General features: G+C 49.8%; 1 protein-coding gene across 1 annotated transcript in view; it reads left to right on the top strand.

The window, feature by feature from the left end:
* Window positions 1–21,096, top strand: part of CEP250 (centrosomal protein 250) — a 52,730-nt gene extending 31,634 nt beyond the window's left edge. The window contains exons 20-32 of the mRNA XM_037734429.1: window positions 993–1,136; window positions 2,688–2,821; window positions 5,933–6,071; window positions 7,107–7,449; window positions 7,929–8,050; window positions 9,382–9,502; window positions 10,944–11,065; window positions 11,481–14,096; window positions 17,245–17,358; window positions 17,541–17,699; window positions 18,140–18,241; window positions 19,146–19,205; window positions 20,490–21,096. Of these exons, the coding sequence (XP_037590357.1) occupies window positions 993–1,136; window positions 2,688–2,821; window positions 5,933–6,071; window positions 7,107–7,449; window positions 7,929–8,050; window positions 9,382–9,502; window positions 10,944–11,065; window positions 11,481–14,096; window positions 17,245–17,358; window positions 17,541–17,699; window positions 18,140–18,241; window positions 19,146–19,205; window positions 20,490–20,753 (4,440 nt within the window). The 3' untranslated portion in view covers window positions 20,754–21,096. The remainder of the gene's footprint in view (window positions 1–992; window positions 1,137–2,687; window positions 2,822–5,932; window positions 6,072–7,106; window positions 7,450–7,928; window positions 8,051–9,381; window positions 9,503–10,943; window positions 11,066–11,480; window positions 14,097–17,244; window positions 17,359–17,540; window positions 17,700–18,139; window positions 18,242–19,145; window positions 19,206–20,489) is intronic.
* The last annotated feature ends 1,706 nt before the right edge of the window (window positions 21,097–22,802 follow it).

Raw genomic sequence — 22,802 nt, 5'->3', positions numbered from 1 at the left:
TATACTTTAGATGAGTGAATTTTATGGTGTACGAGTTATATCTCAAAGCCATTTAAAAAAAAAAAAAATGCCTTCCATTTGAAGAACACTTTAGGCAGAGGAAACAACTGTTGCAAGGGCCCTGACACAGAAAAGGGCTTGGGAAGTTCAAGAACAAAAAAGAGGCAGTGTGGCTCCAGCTTGATAAACTCAGGGGAAGTGGAGCAGTAGCCAGAAGCCCTTTGTCAGCCATTGCAGGAGCTTGGATTTTGTTCTAAGGGCAATGGGAAACTGTTGGGTGGTATGTATGGTGTGTATGTGTGTATGTATTTGAAGCTGAGTCTCGCTCTATCACCCAGGCTGGAGTGCATCTGCGCCGTTTCAGCTCACTGCAACCTCCACGTTCCAGGTTCAAGCAGTTCTTGTGCCTCAGCCTCCCAATTAGCTGGGATTACAGGTGCCTGCCACCATGCCTGGCTAATTTTTGTATTTTTAGTAGGAAAGGGTTTCACTATGTTGGCCAGGCTGATCATGAACTCCTGACCTCAAATGATCCACCCACTTCGATCTCCCCAAGTTCTGGGATTACAGGTGTGAGCCACTGTGCCTGGCCAGTTGGGTGGTATTTTAAAACTAGGAGTAGGATATGATTTATTTTTATATACATACACACATGCATATACATATATGTATTTTTAAATACTTTAGCTGCTGAGTAGAGAATAGTGTGTGTGTGTTTAGGGGATCATGGCATCAAGTGTAAGTAGGGATACGGTTAAGAGACTGTTGCTGTGGTCTGGGTGAGAGACTATTACCAACCCATGGACCCTGACCAAGAAATCTGGGTGACCCAGTACACTTTGTGAGGGAGAAGGGGGACTAGGAAGTGAGAAGGTGGGGTGGAAACAATGTGAATTGCTGGCTCCTGCCTCAGCTTTTGCCACTCCACCAAAAAAAAAAAAGTATTTATACAACACAGTTCCTCTATTCACTGATGTCTTATCCCTGTGCAGGAGACCACTGGCATGTTACAGACCCAGCTCCAGGAGGTTCAGCGGGAGCTGAAGGAGGCAGCCCAGCAGCACAGAGATGATCTTGCTGCCCTCCAAGAAGAGAGCAGCTCCCTGCTGCAGGATAAAATGGACCTGCAGAAACAGGTCTCCTCCACCTCCCCACCCAGTCCCGTGGTCCTTCCCCAACACAGCCAGGCTTTCCCACTTCCTCCTGAAGGACAGGGAGAACCTTGGCCCTGCTGCCTGATTTGGGAGGTAGATGGGTGGGCCATGGTATTGACTGGAAAATCAGAGCGTCCTCAGAGTTGAGCATGTGCCTCTCAGAGGCCTGGAATAGTAATCTCTGTCTCTGTAATGGCCGCAGAGCTTCTGTTTTCCCCAGCAGTCTCAAGTTTCAGTTGTTCTTTCTGACTTTGCTATAAATCTAATTTTTTTTTTTTTTTTGAGACGGAGTTTCACTCATGTTACCCAGGCTGGAGTGCAATGGCACAATCTCGGCTCACCGCAACCTCCGCCTCCTGGGTTCAGGCAATTCTCCTGCCTCAGCCTCCTGAGTAGCTGGGATTACAGGCATGCACCACCATGCCCAGCTAATTTTTTTGTATTTTTAGTAGAGACAGGGTTTCACCATGTTGACCAGGATGGTCTCGATCTCTTGACCTCGTGATCCACCCGCCTCGGCCTCCCAAAGTGCTGGGATTACAGGCTTGAGCCACCGCGCCTGGCCTAAATCTGATATTTTTACATACTAGGTTGCAAAATGATGTTCTTTTCATTTTTAAAAAAGCAATCATAATACATTTTTTGCCTTTGAGCATAGTTATAGTCAGCCTTTTTGTTTTTGTTTTTGTTTTTTTTTTTTGGTGGGAGAGACAGGGTCTGACTATGTCACCCAGGCTGAAGTGCTACAGATCACAGCTTACTGCGGTCTCGACTTCCCAAGCTCAAGCGATTCTGCCACTTCAGCCGCCTGAGTAGCTGTGACTACAGACATGTGCCGTCACACCTGGCTAACTTTTTAATTTTTATAGAGACAGGGTCTCACTCTGTTGCCCAGGCTGATCTCAAGCAGTCTGCCTGCCTTGGCCTCCCAAAGTGTTGAGATTACAGGCATGAGCTACTGCACCCAGTCCAGTCAAAAAAATTTTTTTTTAATTTTTTTTATTTTAAGACTGAGTTTTACTCTGTCACCCAGGCTGGAGTGCAGTGGTGCGATCTTGGCTCACTGCAAACTCCGCCTCCCAGGTTCAAGCAATTCTCCTGCCTCACCCTCCCAAGTAGCTGGGATTACAGGTGCGCACCACCATACCCGGCTAATTTTTTGTATTTTTAGTAGACATGGGGTTTCACCATGCTGGCCAGGCTGGTCTCTAACTCCTGACCTCGTGATCCTCCCACTTCAGCCTCCCCAAGTGCTAGGATTACAGGTGGGAGCCACCATGTCCAGCCTCCAGCCAAGATTTTTATTTGTGCTTGCCTCTATGCAGCATATGTGAGGCTGGGAGGCCCAGGCCAAACTGTATTGAGGAAGCGGGTGGTTAAGAACAGTGTGTGGGGATTGGTGGAACCACCAGAGCATTGGAAATGGCCGCTGACTATGGTAAACCTTGAAGGACCCTGAAGCCGTAGGTGAGGAGCATTTTCTCACTGGCCCCCTGCCCTGCCATCTTGGTCTTCATGCCCTTAAATTTCCAGGTGGAGGACTTAAAGTCTCAGCTGGTGGTCCAGGATGACTCCCAGAGGCTGGTGAAGCAGGACGTTCAGGAGAAGCTCAGAGAGACCCAGGAGTATAACCGAATTCAGAAGGAGCTGGAGAGAGAGAAAGCCAGGTAGGCTAGGTAGGCCATGGAGGTGGCTTTTGCCTATCTGGCTGTATGGTCACTATGATATTGACAGTTGTTTGCTCAGGCCATCTTGCCTTTCATGTCTGCAGCTCTGAGATGTACATGTAGCCATGTGGAGAGGGCATGATTCCTGTCTTCAAAGCTTACACTTCATTCATTTAGTAAATATTTCAAAAACACCCATCATGCACCAGGCACCATGCTTGGTGATACAGTGATAAAGAAGACTGTATGGTCCCTGCCCGAATAGAATTTGCAGTTTTCTGGAGAAGACATTAATCAAATAATAACTCAAATTATTACAGATTATGACACATGGAGGAAACAGGGTGAGAGAGAAGAGACCTACTTTAGAACCGTTGTTAAGGAAGGCTTTTCTCAGGAGGGTGCATTTAAACTGTTGCAGTAAAACCCCAGCCAAAGAAGACAAAGAGACCAATGGAGACCAAAGAGAACTTTAATTCAGGCACCTGGGCTGGCAGCACCCTCACGCCTTAAATGGCCGCCGACCACCGCAAAGAAGGCAGTTTTGCTTATATGCAGTTTGAGGCTGGAAAACAAGACAGGATGCAGGTTTTAGACAAAGACAGTAAATTATTTAACTTGTGACAATTTTGAGAGAACTTACAATTTAGTTATTTTGACCAGTGAACCTTGCTGTTAGGAATTACAGAGGTATGTGGGGTGGTCGGGGTTGGGGGGGGGCTGTGTCTGGAGGCAGGTGATAAGCTTGGAAGGTTGAGATAACCTTGCAGCTGCAACTTGTTAGCTATGCTGGGAGAAGCTGTTTAAATTCCTTAGCCTATGTATAACTTCTAAATGACCTTAATGTTAACTATTACCTATGTTATGCTTATTAAACTTTATTATTACTTATTTTATTTTTCTTCAACAAAACAACACTAAGCATGAAGTGGAGCTACCCATGTAAAAGGGTGAGGGGGAGTTCCATTCTGAAAGAGTAGAAATCATGTGCAAAGGCCATGAGGCAGGTAAAAGCTTACAGTGTTTGGTGGAACTGAAAGTGTGGTGTGATTGGAGCCTGATGAATGAGGAGAGTGGCATAAGCTGGGCAGGTCCACAGCACTCAGGATTTGGTAGGTCACAGCAAGGAGTTCATAGTTTGAGTTTCATAGGAAACCTCTGGAGAATTTTAAGCAGGGAAATTGATGTAATACAACTTATGATTATTTGAAGGGTGCAATGACATGAGATATCGGGTATGACAGAAGACCATTCAGAGTGAAAAGTAGCTTGTATTCTTAGTGCTGCAGGAGTCTGCGAAGGGGATGGGCTGGGCGCAGTGTAATCCCAGCACTTTTGGGAGGCCAAGACAGGCAGATCACTTGAGATCAGGAGTTCGAGACCAGCCTGGCTAACATGGTGAAACCCCGTCTCTACTAAAAATACAAAAAAAATTGCTGGGTATGGTGGTGGGTGCCTGTAATGCCAGCTACTTGGGAGGCTGAGGCAGAAGAATCACTTGAACCAGGAGGCAGAGGTTGCAGTGAGCTGAGATCACACCACTGCACTCCAGCCTTGGTGACAGAGTGAGACTTCATCTCAAAAAAAAAAAAAAATAGGAGTTTCAGAAGGGAAATATCATTTTGGTAATAAAACTAGAGGCAGGAAGACAAGTTAAGCTGGTAAGAGTTGTCCTGATTTGAGATCCTAAAGCTAAACCAAAGTAGGGTAGTGGGGAAGAGAAGGAGAGAAGAGAAGAGGTTTAAAGGATGTTAAGGGAATTAGATTCAATTGTATATAATCATAAATTGGATATACAGCTAGTGCTCGACTTACGACCACTATTGGTTCTGACAGACTAGTTGTAACACAATTTGGTCGTAAGTTGAGTAGGCTATATGTACAGTACTGTGAAATGATAACTTCGTATCACGTGCAATCACATTCACTTTCTTTCCTCCTTCGTACTGCTTAATTACCTTCATTTTCGTGTCGAGATCGATGGCCTTTCTTTCCTTCTTGGCAGGCTGAGGCGTAGACAAAGACAATTTCCTCTTGGTAGACATCTTGGGAGGGGTTTGATGAAAAATATCCAAGACACAAAACACAAATTGCTTTACCAAGTCTGGGATAACAGTTGAAATGGTGCACGCGGAGATGGTAGTGCTGCCAGAAGCTGGTCCGCACTGTCGTATGCCCAGCTGGGCAACGTTTGCGCTGCCAGATGCGGAGCAGTCGTGGCTAGCGATTGTGGTCGTAAAGTCGAATGGTCGTAAGTTGCATAGGTCGTAAGTCGATCAATACCTGTAGGTAGGATGAAGGGGGAACTCTGGAGTGGTCAAGGTTCTACATTGGGACCTATGTAGATGGAAGTGCCATTCACTGAGCTAGGGAACATAGTAGGAGATTATCGGGTGGGCAGGGGAAGAGAAGAAGGGGCAGGGGAGGAGAGGAGAGGGCAGGGGAGGAGAGGAGAGGGACTGGGAAGATTTGAACATATTGATTGAATGTGAGGTACTAATATAAGGTATATGTGAAATTTGCCAGAGAAGAATAAACTGTGAGGTTGATAGCCAGGCATGGTGGTATGTGCCTGCAATCCCAGCTACTACAGCTAGTGCTCGACTTACGACCACGGTCGGGACCGCAGACTGGTCGTAACACGATTTGGTCATATGTTGAGTAGGCTATATGTACAGTTGAAATGGTGCATGCAGAGATGGTAGTGCTGCCGGAAGCTGGTCCACATTGTCGTACGCCCAGCTGGGCAACGTTTGCGCTGCCAGACGCGGAGCAGTCGTGGCTAGCGATTATGGTTGTAAAGTCGAATGGTCGTAAGTTGCATAGGTGGTAAGTCGATCAATACCTGTAAGGAGTGCGTGCCACTGCACCCCAGCCTTGGTAACAGAGCAAAACTCTTTTTAAAAAAAAAAAAAAAAAAAAACCCATGAGGTTGAAATGGGAAGTACCTAGGAGCACTTATTAAAGTAATAAATGATAGCTTTTATTGTTATATCATAATTATTACTATTTCTATTTTGATTTTTAATGCTATGTTAAGAATACTCAGATGGGAAGTAGTTTTTCATTCCCTAAGAGAGTGGCCCAACACTCTGACCCCTCTCTTTTTAGCCTGACTCTGTCGCTGATGGAAAAGGAACAGAGACTCCTTGTTTTACAAGAAGCTGACTCTATTCGACAACAGGAGCTGAGCGCTCTGCGCCAGGACATGCAGGAGGCCCAGGGAGGACAGAGAGAGCTCAATGCCCAGGTACTTCCTACTCTGGTTATAACCCCTGCATCCCTGGCAGAAGCCTGATCCTGGACCAGTGGATTGATTGCTCTGAGTCCTCTCATGGAGAGGGCCCATCTATTTTTCCTAATTATAGGATAGGCAGGTGCCTCAACAGCCCTGCAGGAGGGGGAAGCCAGGACTAGACAAGGGGGAAGCCAGGACTAGACAAGCTCTGGGGGGCTTGGGAACCTGACCCAGAGGTGGGCATGGCTCCTGTGGGAAACCTGACAGCCCTGAGCAAAGTGCACACAGGGGTGGAACCCACGCAGGCCTGGTTCCAGCACAGCCACTTTCAAGTGTGCTGGATCTGGTTGGCAAGATGCAGCAGGGGGAATGAGCAACCAGTAACACTCCAGATCAGGCAGGCAGGCAGCAGCAAGACTTCCAGGGACTCAATCTGCCCACATCAGGACCCGAGACCTTGTGCACAGAGGAGAGATGGAACTAGGAGGGGAGGAATGGGATGTAAGAGTTAGATGGTGGATTGCAGGGGTTAAGGGCACACAGGTTTGGCTGTTCAACAGTCTTAAGTTTGAATGCAAGCTGTACTGCTTTCTAGTTAATGTGAACGTCAGCTTCTTCATCCATAAAACAAGGGTGATAATTCTTGTTCCTAATTCCTGTAACCATTATAGAAATATAAAAATGTCAGGAACACAATAAGCATTCAATACATGGTAGCTATGTTATTGTGACTGCTCTTACTAGGTGCAGCATCAGGGTTTCAGGCCAGAGTTCTGATCATAGCAGGGAGCCAGCATATCAGCCCAAGAAGCCAGGGCTGAAGCCCATTAGCATAGCAGCCTGGGCCCATGTGTTCAGTAGTCGGCAGGTGTTAGATCTGTAAGGTAACACTCATTTCAGAGTCCCTCTACCTGCCTGAGAGCTGAGCTGAAATCCTCCCAGCCCTGATCAGAGTTTGTACAGGGATTGAGTGGGGTCTCACCTGGGAGAACCTGAGTAGAGGGTATCCACTTCCTGCTTAGAGTATGTACAATTCTTCCTTGGCAGATGGAATTACTGAGGCAAGAGGTGAAGGAAAAGGAGGCTGACTTTCTGGCCCAGGAAGCACAGCTGCTGGAGGAGCTGGAGGCGTCTCGTATCACGGAGCAGCAGCTACGAGCTTCCCTGTGGGCCCAGGAAGCCAAGGCAGCCCAACTACAGCTGCGACTGCGCAGCACAGAAAGCCAGCTGGAGGCACTGGCCGCAGAGCAGCAGCCTGGGAACCAGGCCCAGGCCCAGCTGGCCAGCCTCTACTCTGTCCTGCAGCAGGCCCTGGGGTCTGTTTGTGAGAGCAGGCCTGAGCTGAGTGGTGGGGGAGACTCTGCTCCCTCCCTCTGGGGCCTTGAGCCAGGTGAGACAGCCACCCCAGAACTAGGTCCTTTGGGCCAAAGCCAGGCCATTCCCAGGAGAAAGGGAGGAATGCTATTCCTTAAGCCATATTGCTTTAGGTTTAAGACTGCATACTGGGGAATTCTGAGTTTGAACCCCAGCTCTACTGTTTGCTAGCCATGTGTCCTTGGGCAAGTCACCTATCCTCTCTGAGCTTGATTTTCCTTAACTACAAAATGTACTTATAATTTCACCAAGGATTTAGGAGATTGCAGATGTGAATAGCTCACACAGTTCCTGGCACTTACTAAGTGCATAACAAGCTATAGCTGGCCTTACCTAGCACCCACCATAGTGCCTGTCCCATGCTATGAGTGAACTGCTGAGAAGGGGTTCTTTTGCGGAGAGGAGGAGCCAGTGGGAAGGCCAAGGCTGTGTCTGGGAAGGTCTGGCTGTTTCTTCTCATAGTGGCAGCCAGATGGGTTTTCCTAATTTTTTCAGACCAGAATGGAGCTAGAAGCCTCTTTAAGAGAGGTTCCCTGCTGACTGCCCTCTCCGCTGAGGCAGTAGCATCTGCCCTCCATAAGCTTCATCAAGATCTGTGGAAGACTCAACAGACTCGGGTATGTTTCTCTGCTCCCCTTTCCTGAACTCTTTACCTCCCTCAAAGGGCATGAGGCAAAGATGCATGAAGCAGTTTGACCTGTTTTATTCCTGAGATCAAGTTGGCATGAGTTTCACCTCTATCACTTACAACCTGGCAACCACAAATGGAGCATTTGGAGTTCCTGGGCCTTGTTTTCCCTTGCATATTAGGGCAGACAGTGCCTGCTCAGAGTTGTGAGGATTAGATGAATGAGGATCTTGAATGAACCTTGTAAACCATAAAACCCTGGGTAGGGCAAGCGCCGTGGCTCAGGCCTGTAATCCCAGCACTTTGGGAGGCCAAGACAAGCAGATCACCAGACATCAGGAATTCAAAACCAGCCTGGCCAATATAGTGAAACCTCATCTCTACTAAAAATACAAAAATTAGCTGGGCATGGTGGTGGGTGACTATAATCCCAGCTACTCAGGAGGCCAAGTCAGGAGAATCACTTGAACCCAGGAGGCAGAGGTTGCAGTGACCCGAGATCGCACCACTGCACTCCAGGCTGGGCAACAAAAATAAAACTCTGTCTCAAAAAAAAAAAAAAAAAAACAAACCCTAGACAGATGTGTGGCATTGTTTTGCATCATTTTCTACTCAGCCATGAATTCATTCTTGGTACCCAGGCTTCCAAAAGAAATCCTAGAAATCAGTGACCACTATTTGAGGTTGGCATTTATAGGAACATTCTAGGCCTAAGAATGCTCTGAAATGAAGATGTCATAAATTCCACCTCACAGTGAACCTATCAGTACAAATTGAGTGCCGCCCATATGTCAGCCACTCTGAGCTGAGGATGCAAAAAGGGGAAAGACCTGACCTCTGCCTAAAGAAGGTTTTGTGACATGGTGGAGGAACAAAACTTCATTCTACTAGAAAGCAGAACTGATAGAATTAATTGGATCAGTAACAAATGCAAGTGATGTACTGTTGGAATTAGGAGGAAGGGGCAGTTCATTCTGATTTGGGAAGGGTCAGAAGAAAAGAAGATATGGCCTTTGGGCTAAGCTTTGAAGTAAGAGCGTCGGGAGGGAAGAGGTGACCCCTGGGCTATCTTTGAGCAGCTCTCTTTCAAAAGACATAGACAGGTCAGAAGGGGATTCTTGTTCCATCCAAGTGGAGCAGAGCCTGTCATCACTTCAGGGAGCTAAATGCACATGCATTCAGAGGACGTAACCTAGCTCTCTGGGAATAGATCCACAATGGTGGCCCACCACAGAGGCTGAGAATAAGGAGAGAGCTTGAGCCCTGCATTGCTTGTGGAAGATGAGGAACTCACATTTAGCCATGTCCTTCCTTTCCCAGGATGATCTGAGGGATCAGGTCCGGAAACTGGAAGAACGTCTAACTGATACTGAGGCTGAGAAGAGCCAGGTCCACACAGAGTTGCAGGATTTGCAAAGACAGCTTTCCCAGAATCAGGAAGGTGAGAAGCTCAAGATAGGTGCAGAACCCAGAAGTGGCAGGAACAGGCCTAGCAGCCACCTATTTTTTTTATTTAGTTTTTGAGATGGAATCTTACTCTGTCACCCAGGCAGGAGTGCAGTGTCACAATATTGGCTCGCTGCAACCTCCACCTTCCAAGTAGTTAGGATTACAGGTATGCACCACCACGCCTGGCTAATTTTTTTGTATTTTTAGTAAAGACAAGGTTTTGCCATGTTGACCAAGCTGCTCTTGAAGCCCTGGCCTCAAATGAACCACCTGCCTCAAGCTTCCAATGTGCTGGGATTACAGGCATGAGCCACCATGCCTAGTTGCACTCTGTTATTTACCCAGAACTGTGAGATGATATCTAGAGGCACTTCCAAAGGGGTAATGACCTCCTGGAACTATTTTTTCTGCTTTGCTTGGCTTTTGAGGCCCATCCTGGAAGAAAAGATTAGGAGGAATAGATTTGGTGAACTGAAAGAAGGAAATGGCTGGGCTTCTACTTTCTGTCTCTGCAGCAGATTTAAAAATTTTAAAAAAATTGGAGACCCAGGGCCAGGACTGTAAGAACATAAAGCTGCATCTTTTATCGTCCACATTACTTATTTTTATCATCTTCAAGTATGTCCTCCAAGTTATCCTTTGGTAGCTGAGGGATTATGAGTTTATTTGGGAGAAAGCAAGGAGAGGAGCTCTGGGGAGGACATACCCATGCACCAGCCAAGAACTGGAAAGGGTCATGGCTCCTTCAAAGGACAGGAGAGGAAGGGTCTTGAAGCTCAGGTTTTTACTTAGAAGAGTTAGCCGGGCGTGGTGGTAGATGCCTGTAATCCCAACTACTCGGGAGGCTGAGGCAGGAGAATCACTTGAACCTGGGAGGTAGAGGTTGCAGTGAGCCGAGATTGTGCCACTGCATTCCAGGCTGGGCGACAGAGCAAGACTTCATCTCAAAAAAAGAGAAGAAAAAAGAGAAGAGGACAGCTTTGGCCTATTTTGAGGCCATTTGAGGGTTCCCTGAGAGCCATGAAAATAGAGGGGGATTCCAGCGCCTGCTGCAGAAATCAGGGGCAGCCAGCAGAGCCACCCATGTCTCTAGGAGCTCCTGCACAATTATAGGATTGGGGGCTAGAAGGGACCTCCAGTGTCATCTGTCTCAACCCTGTCTGGAATTGAGGGCTGAGGCTCTTGGTGATGAGGATGAAGACGTATTAAGATGATTACCAGGCAGTGCTGGGGCTGGCAGCAGCAGGGAGTGCTGCCGGGCAAATAAAAGCAGCTGGCGGATGGTTGATGTCTCTAGGACACTGGATGTAATTCTCTCCTTCTTGGCCACCTTCCCCTTTGAATCTGTTCCCCATCCTCCATCTGCCTCTATATCCCTCTTTTCCCCCACCCCAACCATGGGTCTTACTCAACTACCTCTCCTCTCCTTAAAGAGAAATCCAAGTGGGAAGGAAAGCAGAACTCCCTAGAATCTGAACTGATGGAACTGCATGAAACTATGGCATCCTTACAGAGTCGCCTGCGGAGAGCAGAGCTACAAAGACTGGAGGCCCAGGTAAAGTGGCCCTGGTTTTGGTGGGGTGTGGGGAATGCCTCAGGAGTAGTCCGTTGGACCCACCTTGCCCTGTGGTCATGTGTCCCACTTCCTTCAGCAAGTCCGTCAGCTCCTCTGGCTGTCTCCATGTCCCCAGGGGACATCATTAAGATCCCAGTGAATCCTCTTTCAATTGCTTTTTCTGAATTGAGGTTGATGTTTTTGCCCCTTGTCCTGAAGGACCTGGGCATAGCAGAGTCCTAGGAGGTGGCAGCGATGCTCTTTTACAGTATCAGCTTACGTGGAATATACCACCACTTTTTTGCCCAAGTCCTTGTCACTGCTATTACCACAAAATAAGAAAGAGAAGGGCCAGTGTTGGAGTGACAGTAGCAGGGAAGTGTAGTCTAAAGTGGTTTTTCATCTTGTCTTCCAGGGTGAGCGAGAGTTACTTCAGGCAGCCAAGGAGAACCTGACAGCCCAGGTGGAACACCTGCAAGCAGCTATTGCAGAAGCCAGGGCTCAGGCAAGTGCTGCTGGCGTCCTGGAAGAAGACCTGAGAATGGCTCGCTCAGCACTGAAGCTGAAAAATGAGGAGGTGGAGAGTGAGCGTGAGAGAGCCCAGGCTCTGCAAGAGCAGAGTGAGCTGAAGCTGGCCCAAGGAAAAGCTCTGCAAGAGAATTTGGCTCTCCTGACCCAGACCCTAGCTGAAAGAGAAGGGGAGGTAGAAACTCTGCGGGGACAAATCCACGAACTGGAGAAGCAACGGGAAATGCAGAAGGCTGCTTTGGAATTGCTGTCTCTGGACCTGAAGAAGAGGAACCAAGAGGTAGATCTGCAGCAAGAACAGATTCAGGAGCTGGAGAAGTGTAGGTCTGTTTTAGAGCATCTGCCCATGGCCGTCCAGGAGCGAGAGCAGAAGCTGACTGTGCAGAGGGAGCAGATCAGAGAGCTTGAGAAGGATCGGGAGACTCAGAGAAATGTCTTAGAGCATCAGCTTCTAGAACTTGAGAAGAAGGACGAAATGATTGAATCCCAGAGAGGACAGGTTCAGGATCTGAAAAAGCAGTTGGTTACTCTGGAATGCCTGGCCCTGGAACTGGAGGAAAACCATCACAAGATGGAGTGCCAACAAAAACTGATTGAGGAGCTGGAGGGCCAGAGGGAAACGCAGAGAGTGGCTTTGACCCACCTTACGCTGGACCTGGAAGAAAGGAGCCAGGAGCTGCAGGTACAAAGCAGCCAGATCCATGACCTGGAGAGCCACAGCACCCTTCTGGCAAGAGAGTTGCAGGAGAGGGACCAAGAGGTAAAGTCTCAGCAAGAACAGATCGAGGAGCTGCAGAGACAGAAAAAGCATCTGACTCAGGATCTCGAGAGGAGAGACCAGGAGCTGATGCTGCAGAAGGAGAGAATTCAGGTTCTCGAGGATCAAAGGACACGGCAGACCAAGATCCTGGAGGAGGACCTGGAACAGATCAAGCTGTCCTTGAGAGAGCGAGGCCGAGAGCTGGCCTCTCAGAGGCAGGTGATGCAGGAACGGGCAGAGGAAGGGAAGGGCCCGAGTAAAGCACAGCGTGGGAGCCTAGAGCACATGAAGCTAATCCTGCGTGATAAGGAGAAGGAAGTAGAGTGCCAGCAGGAGCATATCCATGAACTTCAGGAGCTCAAGGACCAGCTAGAGCAGCAGCTCCAGGGCCTGCACAGGAAGGTGGGTGAGACCAGCCTCCTCCTGTCCCAGCGAGAGCAGGAGATAGTGGTCCTGCAGCAGCACCTGCAGGAAGCCAGAGAACAAGGGGAGCTGAAGGAGCAGTCACTTCAGAGTCAACTGGATGAGGCCCAGAGAGCTGTAGCCCAGAGGGACCAGGAACTGGAGGCTCTGCAGCAAGAACAGCAGCAGGCCCAGGGGCAGGAGGAGAGTGTGAAGGAAAAGGCAGACGCCCTTCAGGGAGCTCTGGAGCAGGCTCAGATGACACTGAAGGAGCGTCAGGAAGAGCTTCTGGACTACAAGGAACAGGCACAAAGGCTTGAGGAAGACCTGGCAGTGGAGGGACGGCGGGTCCAGGCCCTGGAGGAGGTGCTGGGAGACCTAAGGGCTGAGTCTCGGGAGCAGGAGAAAGCTCTGTTGGCTCTCCAGCAGCAGTGTGCTGAGCAGGCACAGGAGCATGAGGTGGAGATCAGGGCCCTACAGGACAACTGGCTACAGGCCCAGGCAGTGATCAAGGAACGGGACCAGGAGCTGGAGGCTCTGCGGGCAGAAAGTCAGTCCTCCCGGCATCAGGAGGAGGCTGCCCGGGGTCGGGCTGAGGCTCTGCAGGAGGCTCTTGTCAAGGCTCATGCTGCCCTGCAGGGGAAAGAGCAGCATCTGCTTGAACAGGCAGAACTGAGCCGCAGTCTGGAGGCCAGCACTGCCACCCTGCAAGCTGCCCTGGACACCTGCCAGGCACATGCTCGGCAGCTGGAGGAGGCCTTGAGGACACGAGAAGGTGAGATCCAGGACCAGGATCTCCGATACCAGGAGGACGTGCAGCAGCTGCAGCAGGCACTTGCCCAGAGGGATGAAGAGTTAAGACATCAGCAGGAACAGGGGCAGCTGCTGGAGAAGTCTCTGGCCCAGAGGGTCCAAGAGAATATGATTCAAGAGAAGCAGAATCTGGGGCAGGAGAGAGAAGAGGAGGAGATAAGGGGCCTTCGTCAGAGTCTAAGGGAGCTACAGCTGACTCTAGTGCAAAAGGAACAGGAGATCCTGGAGCTGAGGGAGGCCCAGCAAAGGAACAACCTGGAAGCCTTACCCTACAGCCACAAAGCCTCCCTAGTGGAGGAACAACCTTCAAAATGTTATTCTTTAGAGCCCAGGCTGCAGCGGGAGCTGGAGCGGCTACAGGCAGCCCTGAGACAGACAGAAGCCAGGGAGATTGAGTGGAGGGAGAAGGCCCAGGACTTGGCACTGTCCCTAGTGCAGAGCAAGGCCAGCGTCAGCAGTCTGCAGGAGGTAGCCATGTTCCTACAAGCCTCTGTCCTGGAGCGAGATTCAGAACAGCAGAGGCTGCAGGTGAGTCACTCCAGGGGCAGTAAAGGCCAAGGGACACAGTCTGGTCTGGCTGAGCTCAGGGGCTGCCCACCACTCTGGGCCTTGTGGTACCTCAGGGTTATGAGAAAGCTGAGATCATGAGCACCTCAACACAGTGGGATTCAGGCTACTGTTCTAGTCTGGGGAGATACAAAGAGGATAAGAGTCCACAGTCCCGTGGGGAAACCATGATAATGCAGTGTGGTTGGTGCCTAATAGGGGAAGTTTAGGATGCCCCAGGCATGCTGAAGGGATGCTCACCCTTTTCTGGGAGTGGATCCCAACAGGCTTTCTGGTAAAAGCAGTGTTTAAGATTAGACCTGGGCCAGGCGCAGTGGCTCACACCTGTAATCTCAGCACTTTGGGAGGCCAAGACAGGCAAATCACCTGAGGTCAGGAGTTCAAGACCAGCCTGGCCAGCATGGTGAAACCCCATCTCTACTAAAAATACAAAAATTAGCCAGGCATGCTGGCATGTGCCTGTAATCCCAGCTACTTGGGAGGCTGAGGCAGGAGAATTGCTTGAACCCACGAGGTGGAGGTTGCAGTGAGTTGAGATCATGCCACTGCAGTCCAGCCTGGGGGACAGAACAAAACTCCGTCTCAAAAAAAAAAAAAAGATTAGACCTGAAGGGACCAGTAAAGAACTAGCCAGGCACAGGTTGTGGAGGAGCATTCAGGGGAAAAGGAAAAGAGAGCGAGAACAAGTGTACTATCTGTGTAGACAGTTCAGATTGCATGAGACAGAGGGAAGGGTTTGGTAAGAGATGAGAAGACAGTAGGGGCCACATGCATCAGGGCTTACAGTCATGCCAAGGACCTGTGTAACTGGTAGGAAGCAGGTGAAGCGTTTGCATCAGAGGAGTGATGTGATCAGACATACAGCTCAGCAAGATCACCCGGACTGCCATGTGGAGCAACAGCAGGCCTGGGGAGACCCACTGGGAGGCTGTACTGGAAGTCCAGGGGAGAGGTCGTACCCTAAGATGGAAAGTGTGAATGGAGATGTGGGTGGGTCTGAGAGGTAGGACTTCCGGCAGTTGATTGGCTAAGAGGCGGAAGTAATAAAGAGAGGGCAGAAAGAAGTCAAAGATGACACTCAGGTCTCTGCTCACCCAGATGACGAGAAGCAGGTGTGAGAAGGAGGAATGAAATGATGAGGTCAGTTTGGAAGTGGAGGGAGAAACCTGTGGGACAGGCAGGGGGAGGTGTCCAGTGGGCAGGTCAGTAAAGTGATCTGAAGTTTTGAGTTGAAGCCAGAGACACTTTGGAGTCATCAACGGTTAAAACAAATGGGTTTCTTGTAGGTAGTGTGTTGAGTGAGAGAGGAAGTGAGCTTAGGAGAGGACTTCAGGTTGTAATATTTAACCTCAAGGTCAAGCACCATGTCTTAGTCACCTTTGTACCCCCTGCACTGAGCACAAGACCTGCAGCAAGCAGGCCAACAGGAAAGCCAGACTGACTTGACAGCGAGAGGCATCATCTCTTTTGCCAAGAGAAGCCCAGTCCAGTTTTCCAGGGAAATCGATTCTACATCCTGGTCCCTTGACTGAGCCCCAGGGAACCCCAGACACACAGTCCCCCAGAGAGTTCCTTCTGGGAACTCAAAAAGCTCTGCTCTTGGTAAAGGGCAATATGAGAAGGAGGTCAGTCTGTGAACTGTGGAGTCCAGTTCTAGGGTTTAAAATGCAGTAGCGTTGTGTGACCCTGGGTGAATGCCTTTACTCTGACCTTCAATTTCTCATTGGTAAAATAGGCAATGGTGGTATGAAATGGGATGATACGTATGAATTGCTTAGGAAGAAAGCACTTAGTAAGTGGAACTCCTTTCCTATGTTCAGGTGCATTCTTACAGACACAGCAAAAGTAAGGTATGTAATTGGGCAGGAGGGCACTTGCCACCCATACTCTTGGGTTACTAAGCAGTATTCACTCAATAACAACCCAGTCAGAGTCACTTCACCCACTGTCCCCTCCATACACACAGGAATATCTGTCAGATGCAGCCCTCCATTGTCGTGGGACCATTTCATTTTAAGTGTTTTACATGCTAGGCACTATAACTCTCACTCTCTTTTACAACTACCCTGAAAAATAGGAACTGTTACTATCCTCGTTTTATAGTTGAGGAATGGCAGTTCAGAGAGGTTAAGTCCTCTTTGGATTGGTTGAAAGTCATGGCCAGGTGCAGTGGTTCACGCCTATAATCCCAGCACTCTGGGAGGCTGAAGCAGGCAGATCACTTGAGCCCAGGAATTTGAGACCAGCCTGGGCAACATAGCAAAGCCCCATCCTTTCTAAAAATACGGAAATTAGCCAGGTGCGTGGTATGTACCTGTAATCCCAGCTACTCAGGAGGCTGAGGCAGAGAACCGCTTGAACCTGGGAGGTGGAAGTTGCAGTGAGCCAAGATGACACCAGTGTACCCCAGCCTGGGTAACAGAGTAAGACTCCATCTCAAGAAAATCCTCATAAATGGCTGGAATGAGATCTGAGCCATCTGCCTCTAGAGCCCAGACTATATCACCAAGCTCTGCCTCTCTCCTAGGCAACCTGCACGCATCCACTTTTTTCTCTTGTTTGTCTCTCTTCTTGACCGATAACATTTATGAACCACAGGGCGCCTAGAAATTATCTAGCATGAGGCTTCCCCACTTACCCAAAGGGACTTAACCCAAGGGCTTGATCTGCTTCATGGTGCACATAGTCATTTTGTAAATGAGGAAATTGGGGTTTGGGGAGCACTTATACTTCAACCAGAGTCATATAGCCACTGAGTGGTGACAAGGCACCCAGCCCTGTGTGACTCCAGAGCCCATGCTCTTCCCACAGCACATCAGTGCTCTGAGTCATTGCTCAGCCTTCTAGGAGATGCAAAGTGAACTGGAGGCTCTGGTCCTAGCTCCCTTGCTAGCTCACCACATATCCTTGAGTAGAGTCAAGGCCCCTCTGCTCCTTTGTTTTACCCATCTGTGAATTGAAGGTTCTGTACTGGAATGACTCAGAGCCTCTAGGAAAAAATAAGACAAAAGCCTGAGGAGAACATTGAACCGCTGTTTCTGTGGAGGGTGGGTGGGTCTGGATATGAGGTTGGCAAAGGGTGATTTTGCTCCATGCCTTGGTACCCTAGGACGAGCTGGAGCTCACCAGACAGGCTCTGGAGAAGGAGCGGCTACACAGCCCAGGTGCAACTAGCAGAGCAGAACAGGAGTCCGGAGGGGAGCAGGGCATGCAGCTGGGAGAGGTGAGCTGGGGGCTTGGGGGAACAGATGGCCCAGCAGTTAGCTCCTGTCCCGGGGTTTGTCCCTTTCCCTTGAGACCTGGGTTCCTGAAGCTTAGACCTGCCAGATTGGTCTGTATGCCTTCTGTCTGTTCCCTACTTGTCTTAGGGGCTGCCCAGGTGAGATTCACAGGTCTTTCCCACAGGTCTCAGGAGTAGAGGCTGAGCCTAGTCCTGCTGGAATAGAGGAGAAGCAGCCATGGAAACAAAGGCTTGAACACCTGCGGCAAGTGGTGGCACGGCTGGAGATTGACAGGAGCAGGCTACAGCACCACAATGTCCAGCTGCGGAGCGCCTTGGAGCAGGTGACCCCTCTTCTGGTCTAGTGGACATGAATCTCCACTTCTCATGCAGCCTCTAGAGCATAAGCTCTGTAAACTACAGCCTGTGGGCCAAATCCAGCCTGCTGCCCATTTCTGAAAATCGAGCTTTATTGGAATACAGCCATGCATTGTCTGTGGCTGCGTCGCTGCTATGGCCCACAAAGCCTAAGTACTTACTACAGGAAAAGTTTGCTGGCCTTTGCTCCAGAGGCCTGAGAGGCTGGCCCTGCCTCTTCTGTCCCAGGAGCACTTCTTTGCACTCAGGGCTGCCCTAGCTGTGCCCTCCTCAGCCAGGGGTTCTCTTCCCATGGTTACTGTCCCCTCATATACCCTCACAGGCACTGGCCACCTCTGAAGAAAGGCAGCTCTGCTTCAGTCACAGAGCCAAGCCAAGCCCTGATTTCTTATTTGCACCTTGGCAGGTGGAACGAGAACGGAAGAAGCTGAAGAAGGAGGCCATGCGTGCGGCCCAGGCAGGGTCCATGGAGATCAGCAAGGCCACGGCTTCTCCACCCACACAGCAGGTTTACCCATTTTCCTCTACTGCAGCAATAGAGAGCCCAACCCCAGCCACCAGAAACAGCCCTCCTCATTGCATATCACAGGCTGACAGCACTTCACTAATCCAGAGAGCCCGTCCTGACTGCCCCATGAGAAGGAGGCCCAACATTGGGGTGGCATCAGGGCTGGTGACCCTGCTTTCTAAGGGACTTAGATCTGTACACTCCCAGACCAGTGCCACAGGCTGGCCCAGGAGCGGGACTTATGGGGCTCTGCTCAGGATCCCTGGTGTATGGGGGTTGTATGGCGCTTGTCAGCTCCTGGTAAGCCTAGGAACTTGATCACAGCTTGATATCTTAGACCTTTCTACAGTGTTGAGTTTACAGGCTTAGGGGTCCATGGTCTTCCCTGGAGCCAGTGTCCCTTTTTTGGGTAAAGGACTTGAGGAAGACTCCCCATACCAGCACTCTTTTAGGTGAGGTATCCCCACCTTGCAGCCTGGCAGGGAGGCACTGTTTATAGGTGGCTGAGCACTAGCTCTCTATCTCCTGTCCTTTAATGAAAGTTCTCAAGTGCAGGCACCGTGTCTTCCTCTCTGCATCCTTAGCTCACACCCCAGGGCTACCACAAAGCAGATACATGGTGTACTTCTGTTAAATGAAAACATGCCTCAAAGAAGCAAATGCGATCCAGGCCTTTTGGATGATTTGTGTCAGGTCTCCATGGGCATTGCCCCTTGTGCTGGTGTGGGGCCTCTCCTTGTCCCAGGGCCTGCTGCCCCGTAGAGGTCCAGTCTGAGTTCAGATGCTTCTGGCCCATAGCCTTTGCCCAGACCCCCAGGATTGTGAAGAGGTTCTACAAGGAAACTCGCAGAAATCCCAGAGTGAGAGGGCCTATTCCAACAAAAGTGCTGTTTGTCTTCTTTAGGATGGAAGAAGAGGACAGAAGAACTCAGATGCCAAGTATGTGGCCGAACTGCAGAAAGAGGTATGTTCTGGGTTTTCTAAGCCCATATTCCCTCCCTTGTACTCAGGCCCTTTGTACGCCTCCAGCAGGGAGAGGGGAAGTTCCTGCCTTCAGACAACCTCAGTCTCCACGGCAGGCAAGAAGAGTCCCAGTCCCAACCCTGTCTCTCATATGCCTAAGGGTGGGAGTGGGGAAGAAAGCCTGATCTTCCAGATCCATACTTAGCAAGGGAAAGGAGAAGGAAGAGGGCTGAGGAGCAGGCAGAAGATTCTAGGAGGACAGGCGGGAGCAAGTGGAGCCATCCTGGCCTCCCTGCCCTCAGAGGTGCCCTCGCAGGCAAGACTGTTGCCAGAGCCCCACGCAGAGGAGCCGGGCAGCAGCACAGGCTCCAGGCCACACAGCTCAGCTTGAGCTGCCAATTGCAGAGAAGTGACTTGAAAAGCATTCCTGCCTCTTAGGCCTCACTTAAAAGTCCACTCTCCCTTTCAAGGCCCAGGAGTCATAAGAAGTGTTACCTTTTTATTTCTGAGCCTATTTCAGAAATCAGTAGTCGCTACTGGCAGGACCTGACTCTGTAGCTAGACCTAAACTATTACTTTGAATTCTATTAAACTCAGAATGCTTTTCTATTCTATTAAAAAGTCAGAGCTGAGGCACGGTAGCTCACACCTGAAATCCCAGCACTTTGGGAGGCCAAGGCGGGCGGTTCACCTGAGATCAGGAGTTTGAGACCAGCCTAGCCAACATGGTGAAACCCTGTCTCTACTGAAAATACAAAATTTAGCCAGGTGTGGTGGTTCACACCTGTAATCCTAGCTACTCAGGAGGCTGACACACAAGAATCGCTTGAACCTGGGGACAGAGGTTGCAGTGAGCCAAGATTGCACCACTGCACTCTAGCCTGGGTGACAGAGCAAGACTCCATCTCAAAAAAAAAAAAAAGAAAAGAAAGAAAAAAGTCAGTTAGTGGTTATACATGGGTATATATTGTTATCAGCCTTATCAAAATGTACATGTAAAATCTGGGCATTTTTCACCACATGTAAATTATCTTTCAATGAAGTTGATGAATAGCTTTGTTATTGTCAAACTCCCTATTTGAGTCACATGGATTGAGAATTACTGGATTCTATCATTCCTAAGGGCCCTTCCCCTAAACTCTCTAAAGCCTGTTTCTGAGATCCGTGTATGTGGTAGAGTTAATTCAGATGCTCAGACAACAAACGTCACAGGAACAGAGCAGGAAGAGCTGTAACAACTTGAGGGACCTCAGCTGCTCTCCCTCTTGGTTTTCCTGCCCACCAGGTGGCCCTGCTGCGAGCTCGGCTGACTCTGGAGCGGAAGCAGAAGCAGGAATACATCGCCCGCTCAGTACAGACCAGCCGTGAGCTAGCAGGCCTGCACCACAGCCTCTCACACTCACTTCTCGCCGTGGCCCAGGCCCCTGAGGCCACTGTCCTGGAGGCAGAGACCCGCAGGCTGGATGAGTCCCTGACTCAAAGTCTTACATCCCCAGGGCCAGTCCTGCTACACCCCAGCCCCAGCACTACCCAAGCCACCTCCAGGTAGCAGCCGCAGCCAGGACCACACAGACAAAAGACTGTACCGTGGTTACAGCCCCTCTGCACACCTACAGGTTTGCCAAAGGAAAAGCTGGCTCTGTTAGGCACCTAGGAGCCCCAGGTCAGCTGGTGTTCCCAGAAAGAAGGAAACCTGCAACACTGTGAGGGTCCCACCTCACCTGGGAATGAGGCAAATTGCATTTGCTTGCTACGTACAGAATCACCCAGAGGAGTGCCTTGCCCTAGCTGAGGGACACCTACTGCCTCTCGTCTAGAATTTATTTTCCTAGCACTTCACCACCTCCTTCAACTTCCCCCTCAGTAATAAACCCTGGGGTCTTTGCATTCATTTTCTGCTGCTGTCCCCACTTGTGCAGCTGGGCGTCAGCAGCACGTCAAGGGAGTTGATGAGGGAAGACCTTGCCAGAGATTCCTGTCGAGGTAGTATGTGTTTATTGTACACCATTCTCTGTTATAGGGGAGAGTTTCAGAAAACACACAAGACAAAGCCCCTGCCCACAGAGAGCCCACAGTCCAGTTGGTGAGAACAGACTAATACACATTTATGAGTCAGAGGCAATTCTTGTACTGACTAGAACTGTAGAAATTCCAGGGGCTGAAGAAGGGAGGCAGGAACTGGCCCTTGAAGGATGGAGTGGAGTCAGGGGTGTTGCCAAGCACACAGTGAGAAGACTGGTATGTCTGTGGCAGGTGGTTGGGGCTGAGCTTGGGTGGGTTGAGAGGGGAGATTATGGAGGGTTAAAAGAAGTTCTAGGGCCTCAAAAACAGCGTTGACCTTCAGCTAAAGTCAGAATCTCTGAGTTCGGAAGCTCCACATGGCCTCATTCCTCTTCTATTCTGGGTAGATGTCCTTGAGGTATCCCATCCTGGGCACACCGGCTGGAACTGACCTGGTCCCCTGTAGTCCAACCATGTATCAAGGCAATCAGGAGGTTGGACCATGGTGGAATTCCTCACTCATGAACTGGTCCTAGTGGAGGCTGCACGGAACTCGGCTCACAGGCCTAAGACCTATTGCTGGCACCCTCCTTAAAGCCTAAAGATTGTTTTATTTTTTAGAGACAGGGTTTTGTGCTGTCTTCCAAGCTGGAGTGCAGTGGCACAATCACATCTCACTACAGCCTGAAACTCCTGGGCTCAAATGATCCTCCCACCTCAGCCTCTCAGAGCACTGGGATTATAGGTGTGAGCCACCATGCCCAACCAGAACAATTTTCTTTAAAGCAGCAGCCCATTACCTTCCTCTGGCACTCCCACCATAATCTGGAATTCCTCTTTACTAAGCCTGGGGATGGAACTGAGACCTAGCTAAGAATGTTGGGGGTATGAGAGCAATACCCATTCAACCAGACCTGATTAGGGGCTCAGCCCCATTAAGTCTCGTTACACCACACAAAGTGGAAATGGTGTTTACAGCGGCTAGAGCTTTGTTCCAGAAACCCACACGTGCAGCTCAGCAACAGATGCATAGTGAAAACTTCCAAAACCCTAGAAATGGATCTGGGGACCCAGAAATGCTATCCTGGTTTCTATTTCCAGTCAGATACCCTGTAGCTTAAAATCCTTACCTGGCCTCTAGGCCACATCTATACTCGGAGTTGTTGAGGACAAACAAGACTTCTCTTGGTTGTTCACTTGTTAGGTCCTCCAGCCCTGGTTCTCAGGCTCGGACTGACAGTGGGGCCCAGTTTTTTACCCTGGAGTTTCTTCTCAGCATCATTTTCTGTAGGTCACAAGCCAGGACCTCAGGCCCAACATACCTTCTGAGCATCAGAGAGGTTCCAGCAAATGAAAGACATCTTAGAGGCTGCCAAGCAGGGTCTTTATTCAGGACTAGACTAACCTGTATTTGCTCTTCTTTCCATCCAACCCTCAGGAGCCCCCCAACTCCATTACAGACCTCAGCCTAGGGTTTCCCCTCCCAACCAGATATTCAGAGCAGGGTTGGCCTTCAAGTGTAGACTGTGCTCTTGCCCTTACACTCGTGCTTCTGGACGATCTTTCACTCTGGCTTTTTTTTTTTTTTTTTTTTTTT

Source organism: Cebus imitator, unplaced genomic scaffold, assembly GCF_001604975.1.
Source record: "Cebus imitator isolate Cc_AM_T3 unplaced genomic scaffold, Cebus_imitator-1.0 Scaffold18, whole genome shotgun sequence".
Classification (NCBI taxonomy): domain Eukaryota; kingdom Metazoa; phylum Chordata; class Mammalia; order Primates; family Cebidae; genus Cebus; species Cebus imitator.
The sequence above is the reverse complement of the archived record's forward strand: the minus strand, read 5'-3'. Positions and strand labels throughout refer to the sequence as shown.